The sequence below is a fragment of the Coregonus lavaretus genome, assembly GCF_964263955.1.
Source record: "Coregonus lavaretus genome assembly, chromosome: 21".
NCBI classification, from domain to species: domain Eukaryota; kingdom Metazoa; phylum Chordata; class Actinopteri; order Salmoniformes; family Salmonidae; genus Coregonus; species Coregonus lavaretus.
In genome coordinates, this window is record NC_140008.1 from 18,750,302 (window position 1) to 18,771,514 (window position 21,213).

The 21,213-nt window shown below is 43.3% G+C and overlaps 2 protein-coding genes across 6 annotated transcripts; both read left to right on the forward strand.

The window, feature by feature from the left end:
• The first annotated feature begins 143 nt into the window (after positions 1 to 143).
• Positions 144 to 10,827, forward strand: LOC311149057 (perilipin-2-like). Of its 2 annotated transcripts, XM_084186160.1 has the most exons (8): positions 144 to 242; positions 5,752 to 5,846; positions 6,143 to 6,338; positions 6,434 to 6,513; positions 8,726 to 9,077; positions 9,309 to 9,670; positions 9,777 to 9,992; positions 10,175 to 10,827. In XM_084186160.1, exons 2-8 carry the CDS (start codon positions 5,775 to 5,777, stop codon positions 10,310 to 10,312), a joined length of 1,416 nt encoding a protein of 471 aa, XP_084042286.1. In that variant the 5' UTR covers positions 144 to 242; positions 5,752 to 5,774; the 3' UTR covers positions 10,313 to 10,827. The 2 variants fall into 2 exon arrangements, with proteins under 2 accessions (XP_084042286.1, XP_084042285.1); XM_084186159.1 differs by lacking the exon at positions 144 to 242 and having other exon boundaries at positions 4,571 to 5,846.
• Positions 10,828 to 11,192: 365 nt separating this feature from the next.
• LOC311149074 (AN1-type zinc finger protein 5-like) lies at positions 11,193 to 20,925 on the forward strand. 4 transcript variants are annotated; one of them, XM_084186179.1, is made up of 6 exons: positions 11,193 to 11,334; positions 12,831 to 13,034; positions 13,314 to 13,428; positions 13,612 to 13,739; positions 13,941 to 14,048; positions 17,269 to 20,925. In XM_084186179.1, the coding sequence occupies exons 2-6, from the start codon at positions 12,875 to 12,877 to the stop codon at positions 17,415 to 17,417; spliced, it is 660 nt and encodes a 219-aa protein (XP_084042305.1). In that variant the 5' UTR covers positions 11,193 to 11,334; positions 12,831 to 12,874; the 3' UTR covers positions 17,418 to 20,925. The 4 variants fall into 4 exon arrangements, with proteins under 4 accessions (XP_084042305.1, XP_084042308.1, XP_084042306.1 ...); XM_084186182.1 differs by having other exon boundaries at positions 11,227 to 11,334; positions 12,831 to 13,025; XM_084186180.1 differs by lacking the exon at positions 11,193 to 11,334 and adding an exon at positions 11,502 to 12,382.
• Positions 20,926 to 21,213: the final 288 nt, after the last annotated feature.

Below are 21,213 nucleotides of genomic sequence, written 5' to 3' on the forward strand. Positions count from 1 at the left end.
CCATCATACAGGCACAAGTATTGATATCATATAATTGTTAGCCTACATTGTTTCATATAACCTAACAACATTCATTGGCTACTGTGATTGGTTAACTTTCAGGGACATTTTCACAACCCCCGCCCTTGCTAAACCTATCATGTGTTGCAATTGTGCTGTCAAGAGGGCTTGGTAAGGACACAGCTAGCTAGGTTTAACTTCGAAGCCAGTTAAAAGGAGGACAGGAGCATACGATCAGTGAGGTCAGTGAATAAAATTACAACCTGTAGCTACAAACTTATATTTAAAAATGCATGACAAGGGCTACAACGTGTGATAACATAAAGATAACAACTTGTAACCTGCTATCTTGCTTGCCTGGGGACCAGACGTTGAATCTCTAAATGCATGTCTACATAATTTGAAGACATCGCCAAATTTCGTGACTGCTAGCTTGCTTACTTTCTAACAAACTCTACTGTAATATTAGATGTCTGCCTACGTGCCTATTTAGATATATGCCTGTTTCGATAGAAGTTAATCAAGTTACATGACTCGAGTTATCACCCAAAGACGCTGTTAATATTATTACAGTACTAGGAGAATTCCTCTTGTGGGGTAAAGTTCAGCTGAACCATGGCCAGATCTTTCAAAACAGCAGAAAATGTTCAAATGGCCACTCAATGCAGACCTCTTATTATTTGCTTCTTGGTAAAATAGTATTTTTCATATTTTCTCTTGGCATAACTGTACATGATGTGTCTAGATCTGGAATTGGAATGTTGTAGGCTGCTGGGACCATTCACGTCTATGGCTGGGACCTTTATATATATGAGCAATGGCTGGAACCCAAGTCTTTCTTCATACAGTCAGTCAGCGTTTCACTGCTTGCATACCAACGTGCTGGCCATCTAGGCCTGCCCTACTAGCTGCAGGGGTCACAGAACAAGTGCTTTTTGATAGTAGATTGAACACTCACCAGGATGTGGTTGTCACAAGGTGTAGGCCTTCAATGAAAAATAATGTCAATTTTCCCCTCCAACTGTTTGGTATTTTTAGTCGCAAAGCTTGTCGCAGTCATTAAAATATATTGTTCTACTATTATATTTGTCTTTATCTGTTGCTTGTTATCAGATATGAGGGACACAGACTTTGCTCCAGTGGTGTCACAGTGCAAGTGAAGATCTCACTGTCGATCAGTTCCGTTCTAAACAAGTATGCCTACAGTTAGTCTGTTTGTTGTATTTCCAGCTATGTTTGTCCTGTAGTTTATAGCTTCAGTCGTGACCTTGACCCAGCAGCACTGAGCTGTATTATCATACCAAGCTAGTCTCCTCTCTCCCCCATTCATGTTACCTTCACTAAGAATGAGAGAAGAGTAGGCCTACACACACACAGTGACAAAAAACATACTAATCAAGGTTTAGATGCTTAATATACGTATTAATGTATTAATACTGACCAAGTATTACGAATATAAGAAACACAGTTAAATGTGATATCAGTTCAATGGGAGTCTATCACATCAGTCAATCAGAGCGTGAGTTGGAGTCTGAGGCAGGCAGGAGGCCCATGTTTTTGGCCAGCTCCATCACCCATGGAATGGCAGTAAGCCTCTCCAGGATGTTATCAGCGTAGACCAACTCCTCAGTGGTTTTCACACGCTGCCTGCTGGTAGGTGGCTCAGCTGTGCTGTCCTCACCCTCAGCATGGTCAAGTCCAGACTGGGCCTTCCTCTTCCTCAGCTGCATCAGTATGCGTATGTAGAACTCTCACCTGGTTCCACCTCTCCTGATCAGACAGCTGCTGGTAGTAGTGCATTCACCTCTGCCAGTATTCCTTCTGGGTGTAGTTGCCCATTAATTCAATTGACCTACCTTTTTTGGGAAAGACTTTAGAAATGTTCATGCAAACAGTGCATCATGACTGAATTGCGCATCGCAAATAGCCTACTAACCAAGACTACTGACCAAACTTTTTCAATACCTGGTTTGCATACCCATTGTTGCCTTAGTTAGCGTTTACTGGTAGATATAAGTTGAAACATCTTTCCTACCTACCAGCTACCGATGTCATTCTTCTGTGAGCTGCTCCATGCGACAACCAGTTGAGAAATGTGCGCTCTTGCTTCCTGCATTCCACTGAAACTAGGCTATGTGTGCTGCGAGCATGTGAATATATTTCACGTGCTTTGCGATTGTATAGGCTACTTTGTGCATGATTTCTCTATTGTACTACAGCGGGGACTGTGAAGAGAGAAAAACACACACAGGCACAGACACACATACACATATTAACACGCAATCTACAAACACGTACACATGGATGTTGTATTGTAAATATGTGATAGTGGAGGAGTGTCCTGAGGGAATACACTAAATGTATTGGGTAAAGTGTTATGAAATGTAATGTAATATTTGAAATTGTGGATATAACTGCCTTGGTGTTGCTGGACCCCAGGAAGAGTAGCTGCTGCCTTGGCAGCAGCTAATGGGGATGCTTAATAAATACATAAATACATCATTAATAAGTCGTATACCTCCACTACACTAATTCGATACGCAACAGTAGGGATTAAGAAGTAAGTATAGGCAATGCCCACTGAAAAACAAAGTGGGTATAGGGCGTATACCTGCGTATAGCCTCCACTACACCACTGGCCCTTTGTGTTTGACAAAAAGTGCACTCCGACCTACATGAGTGCGCTGGAATTACAGTTGCTGTCCTTTCAGCATTACGAGCCTGTCACACACTGAAGGCCCAATAGGCTTGACACTGTGCAAACATGTCTATAACAGATATAAATACTGTTACAATTTCCCCCTATCTCCCCTAACTAATAGTGAGCCTGCAAATTTCCAACAATTTCCCCCACTCTTCCCTACCTGCTAGTCAAGGAAATTCGGACAAAGTTTGAGGATATTTTTCAACGAAAGTAAAGGACAGTAAAGTAGGAATCCCAGATTTCAATAGGTGATATGATATTAATATTTCAAGAAAGGAGTGTATATACAGTGGGGAGAACAAGTGTTTGAAACACTGCCGATTTTGCAGGTTTTCCTACTTACAAAGCATGTAGAGGTCTGTAATTTTTATCATAGGTACACTTAAACTGTGAGAGACGGAATCTAAAACAAAAATCCAGAAAATCACATTGTATGATTTTTAAGTAATTAATTTGCATTTTATTGCATGACATAAGTATTTGATCACCTACCAACCAGTAAGAATTCCGGCTCTCACAGACCTGTTAGTTTTTCTTTAAGAAGCCCTCCTGTTCTCCACTCATTACCTGTATTAACTGCACCTGTTTGAACTCTAAAAGACACCTGTACACACACTCAATCAAACAGACTCCAACCTCTCCACAATGGCCAAAACCAGAGAGCTGTGTAAGGACATCAGGGATAAAATTGTAGACCTGCACAAGGCTGGGATGGGCTACAGGATAATAGGCAAGCAGCTTGGTGAGAAGGCAACAACTGTTGGCGCAATTATTAGAAAATGGAAGAAGTTCAAGATGACGGTCAATCACCCTCGGTCTGGGGCTCCATGCAAGATCTCACCTCGTGGGGCATCAATGATCATGAGGAAGGTGAGGGATCAGCCCAGAACTACATGGCAGGACCTGGTCAATGACGTGAAGAGATCTGGGACCACAGTCTCAAAGAAAACCATTAGTAACACACTACGCCGTCATGGATTAAAATCCTGCAGCGCACGCAAGGTCCCCCTGCTCAAGCCAGCGCATGTCCAGGCCTGTCTGAAGTTTGCCAATGACCATCTGGATGATCCAGAGGAGGAATGGGAGAAGGTCATGTGGTCTGATGAGACAAAAATAGGGCTTTTTGGTCTAAACTCCACTTGCCGTGTTTGGAGGAAGAAGAAGGATGAGTACCGTGAAGAATGGAGGTGGAAACATCATTCTTTGGGGATGCTTTTCTGCAAAGGGAACAGGACGACTGCAGGGGAGGATGGATGGGGCCATGTATCGCGAGATCTTGGCCAACAACCTCCTTCCCTCAGTAAGAGCATTGAAGATGGGTCGTGGCTGGGTCTTCCAGCATGACAACGACCCAAAACACACAGCCAGGGCAACTAAGGAGTGGCTCCGTAAGAAGCATCTCAAGGTCCTGGAGTGGCCTAGCCAGTCTCCAGACCTGAACCCAATAGAAAATCTTGTGAGGGAGCTGAAAGTCCGTATTGCCCAGCGACAGCCCCGAAACCTGAAGGACTGTATGGAGGAGTGGGCAAAATCCCTGCTGCAGTGTGTGCAAACCTGGTCAAGACCTACAGGAAACGTATGATCTCTGTAATTGCAAACAAAGGTTTCTGTACCAAATATTAAGTTCTGCTTTTCTGATGTATCAAATACTTATGTCTTGCAATAAAATGCAAATTAATTACTTAAAAATCATACAATGTGATTTTCTGGATTTTTGTTTTAGATTCCGTCTCTCACAGTTGAAGTGTAACTATGATAAAAAATTACAGACCTCTACATGCTTTGTAAGTAGGAAAACCTGCAAAATCGGCAGTGTATCAAATACTTGTTTTCCCCACTGTATTTGGCCTGGGGAAGCGGTTTTATGCGCTGACTGAATGGAAGCTGATAATTCTGAGTTTTTTTACTCCGCTGGTCTTGGCTGGTCTCGGGAAGAAATTACAATTCCTCACTGTCCAAGACCGAGTAAAAATGTATCTGACACCGAGACCAGACTCGAGACCTACAACACTGGGGCAAATCAAATCTGACATTTTAAAGTGGAAATTACAAACTTTAGAAGCCTTTTTAAACCTTGAATACACTATAAGTGTGCATTTAGTGTGCAGAAAAATTATCAGCAACAAAAGTGACCAAATTAAGATCCTTCATCTGTACCTTTTTTGACATGGAATATTGAGCAGTACACAAAAATAAGCTATGTCCCTGTCCTCTGTGGAGGAATAAAATGTTCTTACCACTAGATAGAAAATAGTTTGTCTTGCAGAAAGATCTCCCTGTTCCATCAATGGTATAGACTGATCAACTTCCTAAATATAGAAGCTCATTTTTGTAGCAGAAAGGCCTTCAATTTGTTGCCACCAAAGCTGAATTCAGGATCAACTTTGGCACATTCTTGGCCCAAACATTCTACCAAAGTTGCTATGTTCAATTGTTGTCATCCAATTTTAAAATGGAATAACAATCACATTCAGAATCACCATGACATAATGAACAAAGTTCTGCAGGATTTTCATGTTCAATTGTGATGTCATCAAATAAAAATGTTTGCCAAAATTGTTCAGAATCTACATAAAATTGGAGAATGTTCAAACTGCCACATCTTTATTATAACAACAAACATCACAATGATGGCCTACATTACTTTGGTCTGCAGTGAGATGGGCCAGGGCCCAGATAGACAGGTAGCAGAGGAACAATACTGTTTGTTTGTAATACAAGCAATTACTGTATCTGCCTCCATCATAATGATATTAATATTTTGGCTGTGGGAGACATAATTGGAAACCACAAGACTTCAGTCATCCTTGCTCAATCCATCTTCTGTCCAGTGATGTGAATCATTCTACAATTCTGCCCTATCCATTTCCATCTTGGCTGTATCCTGTTGTTTGACAAATGAAGCAAACAAGCCTGGGTTGTCTTCTAACAGATAGATGGAGGGACAGCTAAATAAATCCCCTCACTGCTGTTTAGCTGGATAATACATTTCTGTCTTCTGAAGCAAGTAAAAGTTCTGTCTCATAAACCAAGTAATTTAATGTCAGAAATTAAAGAAAGATCCTGCACAATGGCAGACAGCGGGAAGACTGATGAGCCCAGTGCAGCAGCCACAGCCCAGCCAGCTAATGGAGACCAGCAGGTGAGGAGCACCATCACTTGGACAGTAGTTTACTCTACAACACACAGCTCTCATGAAGGGTCTGGTGCACTGATAACTTTGAAACCAGCATTCAATATTTCACAGAGAATAGGCACTCAAAGTTGATTAATTAGAAATATGCAAGCACTCCTCAATTGTAATATGCACACAAACACTCAGTGTGCAGAGTTGAGTTATCAGTACAAAGCAAACAAAACATGAAATTGGCAACACAATGGCTGTTTCCTCTCTCCTAACCCTTGCAAAATTATAACCATTGTGTGTTTTGTTCCCAGAGTGTTGTGTCCCGTGTGGGTAGCATCCCCCTGGTGAGCTCTGCATGTGGTGTAGTGTCCAACGCCTACAGCAGCACTAAGGACAGCGTTCCCCTTCTGAAGGGGGTCATGAATGCTGCCGAGAGCGGGGTGCGCACCCTGGGGGCAGCCGCCACCACCGGCTCCAAGCCACTCCTGGACAGACTGGAGCCACAGAGTGAGTTCTGATGCATAGTGACCACAGACAGACATAACATTTTATTATTTTAGTGGATCACTTTTTGTTAGGAGTTGATTCATAATTTGTTGCAGTTTCTGTGGTGAATCAATATGCCATGATGGGACTGGACAAGGTGGAAAAACTGAAAATCCTCCAGCAGCCAGCTGACAAGGTGAGACTTTCCAAATCTAGTGTTTACTAGTCAACAACGCTTCCTCATGCATCCAATTTGACTAAAGTCCCCAAGAAAAGACTGGTAAACTACTTGATATCTCATCCCTCACTCACTCATCTTCGCTTGCTCCTTGGAGCGTAGCGCCTCGACATATGGATCTCCATGCCGTCCTATTCTGGGCCAGGTCCCAGGTTGATGTGGTTTTGTGTCCCAGGTTGAGTAGGTCGACCTCCAGCTGGTCGGACCACCTGGCTCTCGGTCTTCCTCTTGGGCATGGCCAGTTGGGGGATGGCTCCTTGAGGATGAGGGCGGGCTCCAGAGGTGAGTTTGATCTGGCCAAGTGACCAAACAGTCGGAGTCGGGAGGCTCTGACCAGGGAGGAGACAGGGGGTTGGTCCGTCTTTCGCCGTATTGTGGAGTTCGGGATGTGGTCGTGCCATGTGATGCACAGTATGCGGCGGAGGCATTTGCAGTCAAAGGCGTCCAGACGATGTGTGAGGTCCAGGTTTCCAGATGTTGTCTAGGCTGGCCATGGTTGAGGCTTCCCATGGTTGTCGCCGTTGCTCCTGCAGATATATAATACCTCATATACACTGCTCAAAAGAATAAAGGGAACACTTAAACAACACAATGTAACTCCAAGTCAATCACACTTCTGTGAAATCAAACTGTTCACTTAGGAAGCAACACTAATTGACAATACATTTCACATGCTGTTGTGCAAATGGAATAGACAACAGGTGGAAATTATAGGCAATTAGCAAGACACCCCCAATAAAGAAGTGGTTCTGCAGGTGGTGACCACAGACCACTTCTCAGTTCCTATGCTTCCTGGCTGATGTTTTGGTCACTTTTGAATGCTGGCGGTGCTTTCACTCTAGTGGTAGCATGAGACGGAGTCTACAACCTACACAAGTGGCTCAGGTAGTGCAGCTCATCCAGGATGGCACATCAATGCGAGCTGTGGCAAGAAGGTTTGCTGTGTCTGTCAGCGTAGTGTCCAGAGCATGGAGGCGCTACCAGGAGACAGGCCAGTACATCAGGAGACGTGGAGGAGGCCGTAGGAGGGCAACAACCCAGCAGCAGGTCTGCTACCTCCGCCTTTGTGCAAGGAGGAGCAGGAGGAGCACTGCCAGAGCCCTGCAAAATGACCTCCAGCAGGCCACAAATGTGCATGTGTCTGCTCAAACGGTCAGAAACCTACTCCATGAGGGTGGTATGAGGGCCCGACGTCCACAGGTGGGGGTTGTGCTTACAGCCCAACACCATGCAGGATGTTTGGCATTTGCCGGAGAACACCAAGATTGGCAAATTCGCCACTGGCGCCCTGTGCTCTTCACAGATGAAAGCAGGTTCACACTGAGCACATGTGACAGAGTCTGGAGACGCCGTGGAGAACGTTCTGCTGCCTGCAACATCCTCCAGCATGACCGGTTTGGCGGTGGGTCAGTCATGGTGTGGGGTGGCATTTCTTTGGGGGGCCGCACAGCCCTCCATGTGCTCGCCAGAGGTAGCCTGACTGCCATTAGGTACCGAGATGAGATCCTCAGACCCCTTGTGAGACCATATGCTGGTGCGGTTGGCCCTGGGTTCCTCCTAATGCAAGACGATGCTAAACCTCATGTGGCTGGAGTGTGTCAGCAGTTCCTGTAAGAGGAAGGCATTGATGCTATGGACTGGCCCGCCCGTTCCCCAGACCTGAATCCAATTGAGCACATCTGGGACATCATGTCTCGCTCCATCCACCAACGCCACGTTGCACCACAGACTGTCCAGGAGTTGGTGGATGCTTTAGTCCAGGTCTGGGAGGAGATCCCTCAGGAGACCATCCGCCACCTCATCAGGAGCATGCCCAGGCGTTGTAGGGAGGTCATACAGGCACGTGGAGGCCACACACACTACTGAGCCTCATTTTGACTTGTTTTAAGGACATTACATCAAAGTTGGATCAGCCTGTAGTGTGGTTTTCCACTTTAATTTTGAGGGTGACTCCAAATCCAGACCTCCATGGGTTGATACATTTGATTTCCATTGATAATTTTTGTGTGATTTTGTTGTCAGCACATTCAACTATGTAAAGAAAAAAGTATTTAATAAGATTATTTCATTCATTCAGATCTAGGATGTGTCGTTTAAGTGTTCCCTTTATTTTTTTGAGCAGTGTATTTATAACAGCTTTTTAATGAGCTGTATATTTTCTCTCCCTCAGCTGGTTTTAGACACAATGGGCATGATGTACCAGTCTGTGAGCGGGGCAAAGGAGGCCATGGCGGGAGCCAAGGAGACCATGACTGGGGCTGTATTTGGGGCAAAGGAGTCGATGACTGGGGCTGTGACCGGGGCCAAGGAAACCATGGCTGGGGCCAAGGAGACCATGACTGGGGCTATGATGGCTGCAGTGTTTGGTGGTGTGGAGATGACCCAAGCAGCAGCCAGTGGATTGTTCAGCTCATTCATGGGGACCAGTGTGGGCCAGATGGTCAGCAGTGGGGTGGGCCTGGCCCTCAGCCACTCTGAGAACTTGGTGGACCAGATCCTGCCTCTCAGCGACAGAGAGCTGGGTCAGTATGAATGAGAAAATGAACTAGTAACCTCTGAATGGACTGTACTGAAATGGAATTGAACCAATCCCTAGTGTGGTTGCTGCTGAGTCAGGTCTAGAGCTGCAAGATGGTGTGATCATTTAATTTATGTGTAGATATGTGTATGTAGACAGGGCGGCACAAAAATCAATAGCTCTGATCTCAGACTGAATTATCGTTTATAGATAATCTTAATTTTTTCCTGTTTAGCTGCTTTGGCTGAGCCTGCAACAGGGGAGGTGGCTACTGCACCAGTGGTGGGCTCTAGCCCATCTAGCCCCAGCTACTTTGTCCGTCTGGGCAAGCTGTCCTCCAAGGTGCAGGAGCGGGCCCTGGAGCAGTCCCTGGTGAGAGCCCGGCGCGCCAGAGACACCACATATGCCACCATAACCCAGATCACCAGCACCCTGGACCTGCTGGAGAATGCCCGCTCCACCCTGGCTGCTGCCAACCACCAGCTGGGAGGGGCACCAGAGCAGCTGCTGCAGCACTGGAAGGAGTGGCAGGAGAAACAGCCTAAAGATGGACAAGTAGATGGCGGGATGATGGATGGTCCCAAAGACCAGACTGCGGTAGGGAGTCTCGAATTAGTCTGTTTTGTCAAAGTAGTCATATGAATGAATGTACTTGGGGAACTTTATAAACAGCTAAACGTAAATGCCATTGTTTGTGTTGCAGTTGGAGTGGCGAACCCTCTCGATGGTGCGTGGTCTCAGTGACCAGTTGCGGTCTGCCTGCTCTGGTGTGGTGTCCAGCGCCCAGGGCCTGCCCAGTGTGGTCCAGGACCAGCTGGCAAATGCACAGAAAGCAGCTGAAGAACTGCACTCCTCCCTGGGCAACACTAGCACCCTCACATCCCCCCTCCTGGAGCAGACCCGTCATCATCTAACACAGGTAAACCAAACTCTCTGTTGCTCCAGTTTTCCTGTGTGTATTCATTATGAATACACACTGCTGGTTTCTCATGATTTATTCATAGTTTTAATATTTCAACCAACACATTGTATGTACATCATCATAACAGATAATTATGAATCACTCTGAGGTTATTTGTGTTGATTGACACATTTTCACAGGTGCGACATTCTCTGGATGGCGTCATGGAGTATCTGCTCAATAACACTCCTCTCAACTGGCTGGTGGGACCCTTTGCACCCCAGCTCACTGAGAAGGGGGAGGACAGGCAGGCCGTGGATAAGGGCCGTCAGACCTAGGCTTGGTTGGACCGACAGGTTGGAGTAGATTACTTCAAAAAGGCTTGCGCTTTTCGTCTACTTTCATGTTGCTGACATGGTTTGTACATTTTTTTGTACAATGCAGTAAATTATGCGCTTTCTAAGCACTTACTGCACACACTTGTGAGTCTATAAATTATGCTGATGATAACATGGTACATACATACAAAAATCACAATACTGTGTTGTATATTCTCCAGAAGGGGATGACCACTAAAACAGCCATATGTGTGCTGTAGATCACACTCCAATCTGTGAATGTTAAGGAACCATTTAAAACAAACTGTAATTTTGTTTTTCTGTAACACTAACTGTATGAAATGCAATATAAACCCCATGTGACTGAAATGTAATCCTCAAAAATATACAAAAAGGGGTCATGACAAATTGGTGTGTGACATTTATGTGCTCTCCTCTGTATGTATAAGCTCCAGAAGGGTCTCTTGCTGTTGTTCTTGATTGCGAATACAGTCAATAAAGTAATGTTGGCTCTCCTCCTGGGCTTCTAGTCCATTATATTTGCTATTTCAGCTTTTTATGTGATACAGGATTTCATTCACCTGCATCTTTCACTCATTATTAGTTCATACTGCGTAGTGAATATTTAGAATTGGTTATGTTGTCTCCAATCCAAGTACTTTGCTGTCCTTTTTTGTTATTCCAATTAACTGACCAACATGTTTTCCAAAACCTGTAACTTATAACACTGTTGTAGTAGGGAGCTGATATTGACAGCAATGCTCAATGTCACAGTACTCATTAGCAGGCATTTTTGAATATAATTATATCACCCCATTTTTACAATGTTATTGTATTTGGCAAATGAAATGGGGACATTATGCATGTGAGAAAATAATGAATTGTTGCTTAGAATTACGTCACGGTCGTTTCGAATGTCGGGAGCTAGCGCTGGTTAGGAGGCCGCGCGCACAGAAGGGACCGATTACTTGTATTTTCTGGAGACTACGGTCGTCTACACCCCTCTGCACTTCGTATTTCAGGTACTGCTTTGCATTAATAATAAAAAATAATAAAAGGTTTCGCTAATGTAAACCGATTAAATCCGTTTAGGACGCGTTCCCGCTGACTACTAGCTAGCGTACCGTTAGCGCTTCATGCTAGCCAGAGAACATCGTACTGCCAGCTACAACACAACAGCTAACGTTCGTTTTTAGCCACTTGTGCGGAAACAAAGTCGTGTTACATTTTAAGTGTAATTTGTCTGACTAATATCATTAGCCAGATAAACTAGTGCATTTTTACTTTCAGGACATGAAAAATATGACGTCGCCGCCTGTCCTTGTTTTCAATGAATTAGCTAGCTATCTAACTGTTACTGTAGCTAACTAAACTAGCCAGTCTCTAGCTAGCCTAACGCTATTTGCTTTTGAGCCGAGGACGCAATTGTTTTTGACTGCGGACAAACAAGACCTGGGTTGATGATCAGCAGTAACGTTAGTTACTAATTTAACTAGTTAACCAGACAGCTAGTTTGCCTATTATTGTCAGTCTATGGCAAGAAGTCTAACGACGTTAACGTTAGTCGGCAAGGGAATGCCGTCGTCATTTTAGTGTTTGTTCTTTGATTTCAAGTTTGCTTGTCCGAACAAAACATTCAACTATGATGGCGCTGTAATTTAATTTAGGCTATCCTGGTAGCCTTGGCAGAGTTAGTATTTCTTGGTTTGTCGAGATGGCACAAACTCTTTTGTTTTCAGCGCTAGGTAGCTAGTTTTTGTTTGTTGTGACACAGGCACCGTCTGACAGTTTATGATATGTCTGTTGTCCTTGCTGTAAAACAAGGAGTACCAACGTGTTCATGGAAAATGACCCCAAATGTATTGGTGACTAATGATATTTACATTGAACATTTTTAGTTATTTAGCAGACGTTCTTATCCAGAGCTACTTACAGTAAGTAGTGAGTGCATACAAATTCCTACTTTTTTGTACTGGTCCCCCGTGGGAATCGAACCCACAATCCTGGCGTTGCAAGCGCCATGCTCTACCAACTGAGCCACACGGGATTCTCAGTGTCATTTCCAGCCAGGTGCCTCTCTAATAGAGTATTGCGATTTGTAACTGCTGGTTTTCCTATTGTCAATGTTATCTGACCATTCAAATGAAGTAAACAAGTTGTTGTTGTGGTTTGAAAGCTACGGGTGTCAAATTCGAAGCCTAATTTGACAGAATAAAAGTATAGCCTCTGGATTGGGTAGCCTCCATGCTAGTAACAATAAACAGTATTTGTACTGTATTGTAACTAACAAAATAGATCACTCATCACCGGTACTAGACAGATTAAATCTGTCCAAGATCATCTCTAATAAACTAAACCAATTATCAATCATTCACACTTACTCCTAGCAAAACCACTAACACTTTCAGAACTGCTCTCCTGCTCCAATGCCGGTCTCCAAGCTCTTTTAGCTCTTTTGTAGAAATGTTCATGTAAACAATGGCCGCAAGTTTGACTAACTCTTCAACCCCATTTTCAGGAATATCCTCTCCCATCCCCCTTACCCCCCCCTTATCAGAGAGCATGGCTCAGGAGACCAATCAGACGCAAGTGCCAATGCTTTGCACTATGGGCTGCGGTTTCTATGGTAATCCCCGCACCAACGGTATGTGCTCTGTCTGCTACAAGGAACACCTACAGAGACAACAGGGAGGGGGCCGTTCCAGCCCCCCAGGTGAGAAAGGTAGGGAGAGGGACTCAAAAGGAGGGTGGGGAGCTGCTAAAAGGGGCTGGAGAAGGAGGTAGCAATCGCTGCTAAACCCTTGGCATTATAAAGCAAGAGAGTGATTTATCAGTTCGTGAAACACAACACTTTTTTTCATTTGTTAATTGGACCCATGTAGGTAATCAATAGCATGTGGCATATGATTCAATATAGGTACAATGTCATTCATGGTCAACTGGGGGGGGGGGGGGGGGGTTGTTCAGTTGTGTCCTATATAAACGTGTGGTTTATCCACAGGCTCGGCAGCTTCATCGCCAGTGGGGTCCCCGGGAGCAGCTGGTGTGTCAGTGGAGACCACAACGTTGGAACCCAGCACGGAAGGGGTCACTCCGCCCGAGGAAAGGACATCCAGGTATGCTGACATAAAATCAGCTTGTCTCTGCAAACAAACACACAGACTGCTAAATGGAATCCATTACATTGACAGTAAGCTGTTGCTCAAGAGGCTTTTGTTTATCATAGTTTTTTGGAGTTCCGTAGTATATTGGATTATGGTTTCAGTTGTTCACCTCATTATTGGTCTGTGTGTCTCCAGTCCCAACTCCCCCAGCCCAGTAACCCAGCAGATGACAGCCATGAGCATCTCCCAGGATACTGGAGCCACTGACTCAGACCGGGCTGATGGGGATGAGGAAGAGGACGAGGGGACATCCAAAAACACTGGTTAGAACAACAGGAAAAAATGATTGAGACTTTCTTGGTTTCCAAACTGTTTTCCAGTAGCAGTCATCAGCAGTATATGGCATGGCTCCTGTCTTGTCTTGTAATACATAACCTACACTGCAGCCACCCGAGGGTACACTTCAACAGTAATATATGGGTAGCTCTGTTTGTGAGGTTCAGTTAGATATTGTATTTTAACAGGGCCAGTGGGGGAGGCAGCCCAGGCCTCGTCTGAGGGTGATCAGACCCCTGACAAAAATAAGAAGAAGAACCGATGCTTCACCTGCCGGAAGAAAGTGGGCCTGACTGGTAAGACAGAAGATAGGGTGTCCAAACAGAAACGCATCTTTTGACCAATGGGTAAAATAATATGGTAATTTTGTAGATACTCCTCTAAGAAAACCAATGGTCCAAACCTTATCTCTCATAATCCGTTCAAAAGTTATTGGAGTTTTTACCCTTGTAGGATGGTCAAAATTAGGGTGACTAAATCAATGGAGGCCAGAGGAAAAAAGTGGCCAAAAACCAGGAAAATAGTATTGCATCAGCAAGGCTGGATGCTGTGTGAGAATTAAGGCTAACTGACAGGCTCACTGTTGAACTCGTCATCTTTCTTCTCCAATCCGGAGGACATAAAACAATATAGAGGTAAGAGAGATATCGATTTTGAGACATGACATGTAGTATTTTCATATTATAGTATACGTGTTTTCATATTAATGCGACATTTCATTTTTTCCTAAGATTTTTCATAAAAACAAGTGTATCTTTGAAATGTCAATGGAACACTGAGCGTACTGCAAGCTTTGTATTTTTTAAAGACTTTTACATTTAATTCAGCTTGTGTCAAGCTAATTTTGCTTTTTGCAACCCGCGGAAACAACTTTGACCACCAGAACATGTAAAATCCTCAAGTTGCTGTGAGAAAGCGTCACTGCTCTGTCAACAGAGCTTGGTACTTATAATCGGATGTATTAGGTTACGAATTCCGACTTTTTGGATATAATGTTAATAATATGTTAGAGAAAGGACCCCACTGAACGATTCAGGACATGAAGAATCATATTTGTCCTGGTAAAATTTATTTTATAACATAAGGAAGTGACATTTCATCACCAAAGCGAGTTTTCAACCATTCTGGGCAGTGAGTGGACACCCTACAGAAGAAGGTTTCAGGGCCACAGCACACACATGGCAGGTGGCTGCTGAGTTCAAAGGGTTTATGGGGCATTGAGCTCGAGTGCAAAGCAGTTCTTTTCTGGGTTAGCTTTTAGGTAGGTGTTTGAGATACAGTCTAGAATCTTTACCCCTGGGGAAATTGAAGCACGCAGGGCTTAGTAGTTAGTTCAGATACATACAGTACCAGTCAAAAGTTTATACACAACTACTCATTCAAGGGTTTTTCTTAATTTTTACTATTTTCTACATTGTAGAATAATAGTGAAGACATCAAAACTATGAAATAACACATGGAATCATGTAGTAACCAAAAAAAGTGTTAAACAAATCATTCTTAAAAGTAGCCACCCTTTGCCTTGATGACAGCTTTGCACACGCTTGGCATTCTCTCAACCAGCTTCATGAGGAATGATTTTCCAACAGTCTTTAAGGAGTTCCAACATATGCTGATTACTTGTTGGCTGCTTTTCCTTCACTGCGGTCCAACTCATCCCAAACCATCTCAATTGGCTTGAGGTCGGGTGATAGTGGAGGCCAGGTCATCTGATGCAGCACTCCATCACTCTCCTTGGTCAAATAGCCTTTACACTGCCTGGAGGTGTGTTTTGGGTCATTGCCCTGTTGAAAAACAAATGATAGTCCCACTAAGCGCAAACCAGATGGGATGGGGTATCGCTGCAGAATGCTGTGGTAGCCATGCTGGTTAAGTGTGCCTTGAATTCAAAATAAATCACAGACAGTTTCACCAGCAAAGCACCCCCATACAATCACACCTCCTCCTCCATGCTTCACGGTGGGAACCACACATGCGGAGATCATCCGTTCACCTACTCTGCGTCTCTGAAAGACAAGGCGGTTGGAACCAAAAATCTCACATTTGCACTCATCAGACCAAAGGACAGATTTCCACTGGTCTAATGTCCATTGCTCGTGTTTGTTAGCCCAAGCAAGTCTCTTCTTTTTATTGGTGTCCTTTAGTAGTGGTTGCTTTGCAGCAATTCGACCATGAAGACCTGATTCACGCAGTCTCCTCTGAACAGTTGATGTTGAGATGTGTCTGTTACTTGAACTCTGTGAAGCATTTATTTGGGCTGTAATCTGTGGTGCAGTTAACTCTAATGAACTTATCCTCTGCAGCAGAGGTAACTCTGGGTCTTCCTTTCCTGTGGCGGTTCTCATGAGAGCCAGTTTCATCATAGCGCTTGATGGTTTTTGCAACTGCACTTGAAGAAACTTTCAACGTTCTTGAAATGTTCTGGATTGACTGACCTTCATGGCTTAAAGTAATGATGGACTGTTGTTTCTCTTTGCTTATTTGAGCTGTTCTTGCCATAATATGGACTTGGTCTTATACCAAATAGGGCTATCTTCTGTATACCACCCCTACCATGTCACAACACAAGTGATTGGCTCAAACGCATTAAGAAGGAAATAAATTCAACAAATTAACTTTTAACAAGGCACACCTGTGAATTGAAATGCATTCCAGGTGACTACCTCATGAAGCTGGTTGAGAGAATGCCAAGAGTGTGCAAAGGGTGGCTACTTTGAAGAATCTCAAATACAAAATATATTTTGATTTGTTTAACATTTTTTGGTTATTACATAATTCCATATGTGTTATTTCATAGTTTTGATGTCTTCACTATTATTCTACAATGTAGAAAATAGTAAAAATAAAGAAAAACCCTTGACTGAGTAGGTGTCCAAACTTTTGACTGGTACTGAATAAAAAATAAAAAATAAACTCACTGATGTTACTGCTCTCATGCAGTGCTGATTTGATGCTTTCTCAATGGTATGCTTTTAAAAAATGTAAATACATTCCGAAATCTGCTACACAAACTAAATTATATCTTATTTTCAATAGACAGGATTGATCTCCGCCTATTTGAACGTCAGAACATCATATTTATTACACACAGTGCAAAAATAGCACAGAGACCTCGTGACTGAATGTTAACATGATAACTAAATCTTTGTTACATTCTTTTCAATATTTGCACATATTTATTTAATAGTTCCTATTCCAAATGTAGACTACAGCTTGTTGTATGAAGGTAGTCCACCTATCACATTGCTGTTGGTGTAGAGAGCAACATACTGCAGGGTATTGGTGCATTTCACAGTCCACAGCATTTCACAGTGTACTGCTGGCTTGCACTCTACTGTGGTGTTGGCCTGCTTCACAACAATCTCTTGGAAGAGCCTTGTGCTCACCACCCTCTAAGAAAGCACACTGTTACTACACATCTCAGGTTTCCATCTTGGTCCAGTTGGTTGGAACTGACCTTGGAGACTGAGACGTAGATATGGTTGGATGTTAACTTTGTCCATCTCCTCACTCTAGGCTTTGACTGTCGCTGTGGTAACCTGTTCTGCGCCATTCACCGCTACTCTGACAAACATGACTGTCCTTACGACTACCGAGGTGCCGCCGCAGCCCGCATACGCAAGGAGAACCCCATCGTGGTGGCTGAGAAGATCCAGAAGTTATGAGGACTAAGTAGAAAAGTCTCTGACGTGCAAATTTGGAACAATGGCAGCATGGAATAATACCAGATAAAATGGCTTCATTTGTTCATGGTAGGATAAGGTGGGTGGGGTGGCAGCGTCATAGCCCCTGTCCAGCCGCTCCCTTTGTTGACATCTCCCTCTCTCTCCCTAGAGTGACTGCTTGAGTGTGAATGTGCGTGTGAATGCCCATGTGGGGAGATGGTCTGTGTGCTTGTGTGTGTGTAGTTTGCTTGAGAGTCAGGGAGAGTGCAGTAGGGTTAGGTGGGCATTTGTCTGCATTTGTCTGCTGTGGGGAGGGAAGACATTTTTACCCTTTTTATTGTTAACTTGGGGGGACTTATTTTTATATTACCCCTGCGAGGTAGTTCAAATGAGACAAAAGTAACCTGTTTAAGAGCATGCCACAGCTCGGATAAGGACATTGGGAGGTCAAGTTAAGATCCATACTTGGATTTCCTGTGTGTAGCAGCAAGATCTTTTGAGGGCTTCAGATTAATTTACTCCCAGAGAAAAATCCTTGTCCAGTTTCTGTCAAATTGGCCTTTTATTTTATTGTAATGTTTCCCTCTGACCCTTGGGTGAATAGTTCACAACATGTCAAACTCCCAAGTCTCTGCATTCAAGAACGTTTTCTCTTTGATATATTGACTTATCATACTGATGTTGGGTGCATGAACAGTTAGTTATTGGAGTAGGTGGGGCAGGGCTGGGGTTATCGAGATAGCCTTGACATAACTGAGTGATTGAGTTCTGTTATTTTCCCCTTTCTTTCTGTTTTAATGAGTGAATGACATCAGAAGATCTATATTAATATATTGTAGTTAGCTTGAATTGTGTGATTTCATTCTATTTATTTATTTTAATCATTTGGTTGGTTTGTACTGGAGGATTGGCAGCATGTGTCCGCAAATCATTCGATTTGTACTTAACCTTTCAATTCTATTTAAGCATTTCCATCTGATTATGTAACCATTTGAAAAATACAAGTTCTGATATGTGATGGAGTAGAGTGGACAGAAAATGTCCATTATTTTGGAATCAAAGCACAACAAATAGTGTCAACTGCAGAGCACAAGACATTGAATGTGCAAATTAACCTACTCCGTTTTCTTCAGCATCCGGGTCTTTATAGTTTAGTTGGATCTCTGCAGGTTTGCTACAGAGAATAAAGCATATTCTTCCCATGCAGGCAGGCATAATGTAGTGTTCTCCTTGAACACCTGCTTCTGTTCCATAGAGCTTACACAATAAGCATCCTTGTCCTTAACCACCATCGGACCACTGACATATGCTGAATGATAACTGAACTGGTTGGCAATTAATCTCCATGGTGAGACAACTCTATTCTCAGCTAAAGTGAATTACTTCAGAATGACAGTGGTGTGCTTTATGGTCTGCTCCCAAATGAGTCCTTTTTCGAAGAAGCTTCTAGCTAACTACTTCCAGCAAGATCAAAATGTGCATGCATGTGCAGTCAGATGAATAACTGTTGAAAAACAAGCAAGAATGTTAAGACACACAGCATTAGCACAATGCAACGCGTTACTGGAACCTTGACTGGCTGAGGTTCAAGTTAACGGGACTCTACTGTGTTTTCAATTGTAAATACCATGTGGCTACTATTCATGTAGTATAATCTTATGTAGAATGTCGCCAGATAATAGGTGGGGAGAAAAAGATCAAAATATTAGTATGTGTGTATAACAGTGCTTTTCATAACTACCCTAAAAGAAGTACTGTGGCACTGCTTGGTTTTCCTTTTATTTTGTTTCACTCACAAGTAATTCCTGTGTCTTCAAACAGGGTGTATAATTTAGTCAAAGGGCTAAAATCACACTGGATGACATATTTATCCTTGACAGTGTCATGCTAGGTTGCTTTCCAGTTCCTTTTGACTGCCCACAGAGTCAGTGACTCAACTCTACAGACAGTCAAACACAACCCTTCTATGTCCAAAGTACTGCTACTAACTGGCTCACTCCTCAGCAAGGGCCTTGGTGTCCCTGTGGTTGTTTTCAGGATTGGTCACACTAGTTCAGTTCAAAACAATTTGTGGAAGTTTTGCATTGTTGAATCAAAGGTGAATCAAACATTTATTTACAATTCATGCTTTTTCATGAAGCTGGTTCATAACATAGCGGATGTCATTGAAAAAGATGATTGTGTGGAAAAAGCAGATACTGGAAAAACAACAAGTGTAACACCTGGCAAAACAACAAGGAGAAAGTCTGAAATGAATGAGATCTCTTTATATAAACAGGCAATAACCTAGACTTAATTTAGTTGGACCTGTGATTGGCGCGTTAGCCTGGGTAGTATTGCCAGTTAAAGAATGTGTTAGTGAAGGGCGGGTCGCAGTGGCTCAGAGCCTTGTCATGCAAACGCCAAGGCTGCCTAGCCCGGAGCTCAAAGCCCCTGTGACCAGATGCGTCCTCGGGGTTATCATTTGGAATCAGACACTCTTGGATCTTTGGGTTCATACTGTTTAAAGTATCTGAGTGGAGATGGTGCGGTGCCTGTGATACCGTGTAAGAAGAGCGCCTGAGAAGAAGTGTGTGTGTGTATGATGAGCTAGGCTGTCTGTGAGTTGAAAAACCTACTTTGCTGTAGGTTTATTCCCCATGGTGATGTTTCGGTTTTAAGGGCATGCAGTAAACTGACTTTTAAAATGGGGCAGAGATGTGTGGCCTCGAGTGTACCCTGTTCTAGGGCAAGGGAACGGCGTCGGCTTGTCCTTCAGTTTGGCTGACTGTCGTCTTTGCAATTGTGATGTTTCACAGGTTGATAGTTCCCTTGACTGCTCAGACTACCCTAGCATTTAAAAAGGTGAGCAATTTTAATGTTACCAACAGGGTTGATGGGGTCATGCTTATCAAGCTATTTTTGTATCTGGAATTGACAACACTGAGCCTCCCTTGTGGGGCCCACTGGGCAGCCCACAGCTTGTTTTAGGCTTAATAAGATCTGTTGAATCACTGTAATTGTATGTAAGTGGATCAACTAAACCGGATCAGGATCAGTGATTTGATGTTACCAAAACATCCACTGCAATTTAAATCTGTTGCACTTTTGCAATGTCATGAAGTTTGTCTTTAGCATACCTTAACATAATCATTGTCCTCATCTTGCGGCCATTACTACAAAGCTTTTGATCTGTGTTGAGTAACCAGCTAATGGGTGACCAAATCTAGCAATATTCTCTCAATGTGTTACAGCAGAACTGAGTTCCAATAAAATACAGTGAAGTGCTTGATTCATTCCACTGATGTATGAAAAATGATGGAACTGACAATAATTGAGTTCCAGAATGTTACAAGTTGTAGATCTCTCCTGCAGGAAATTGCAAAAGTGCAGTCAAGTCCTTTGGCACACCAGTCCCCCAGAAACACCACCAGATATATTTTTATTTTTGTTCTTTTAAAATGTAGGGTTGTATGATGTGTAAGAGTAAGTTTAAAACAATAAAATCACAAAGTTTATTTTAAATTTACACTGTCTTTTGTATTTATTTGTACAGCTGAGGGTAAGCAGGACAGATATGGTAAAGCAGGGTTCATGGGTCCGGACTTTCCTCTTGAGACCGGTTTATCCTATAAAAAGCCTAACATTCCACCACTACCTCCCAACACCTGGAGTACATTCAATGGACAACACTTGTTATTGCTGTAGCCTATTGTTGTACAGCTGTACCTTAACACAATGCTTTGTACTGCTGTGTTTCTCCGACTCTGCAAAACGCTTAAGAGACAAATGGGTGTACACAATGTCACCAAATGTT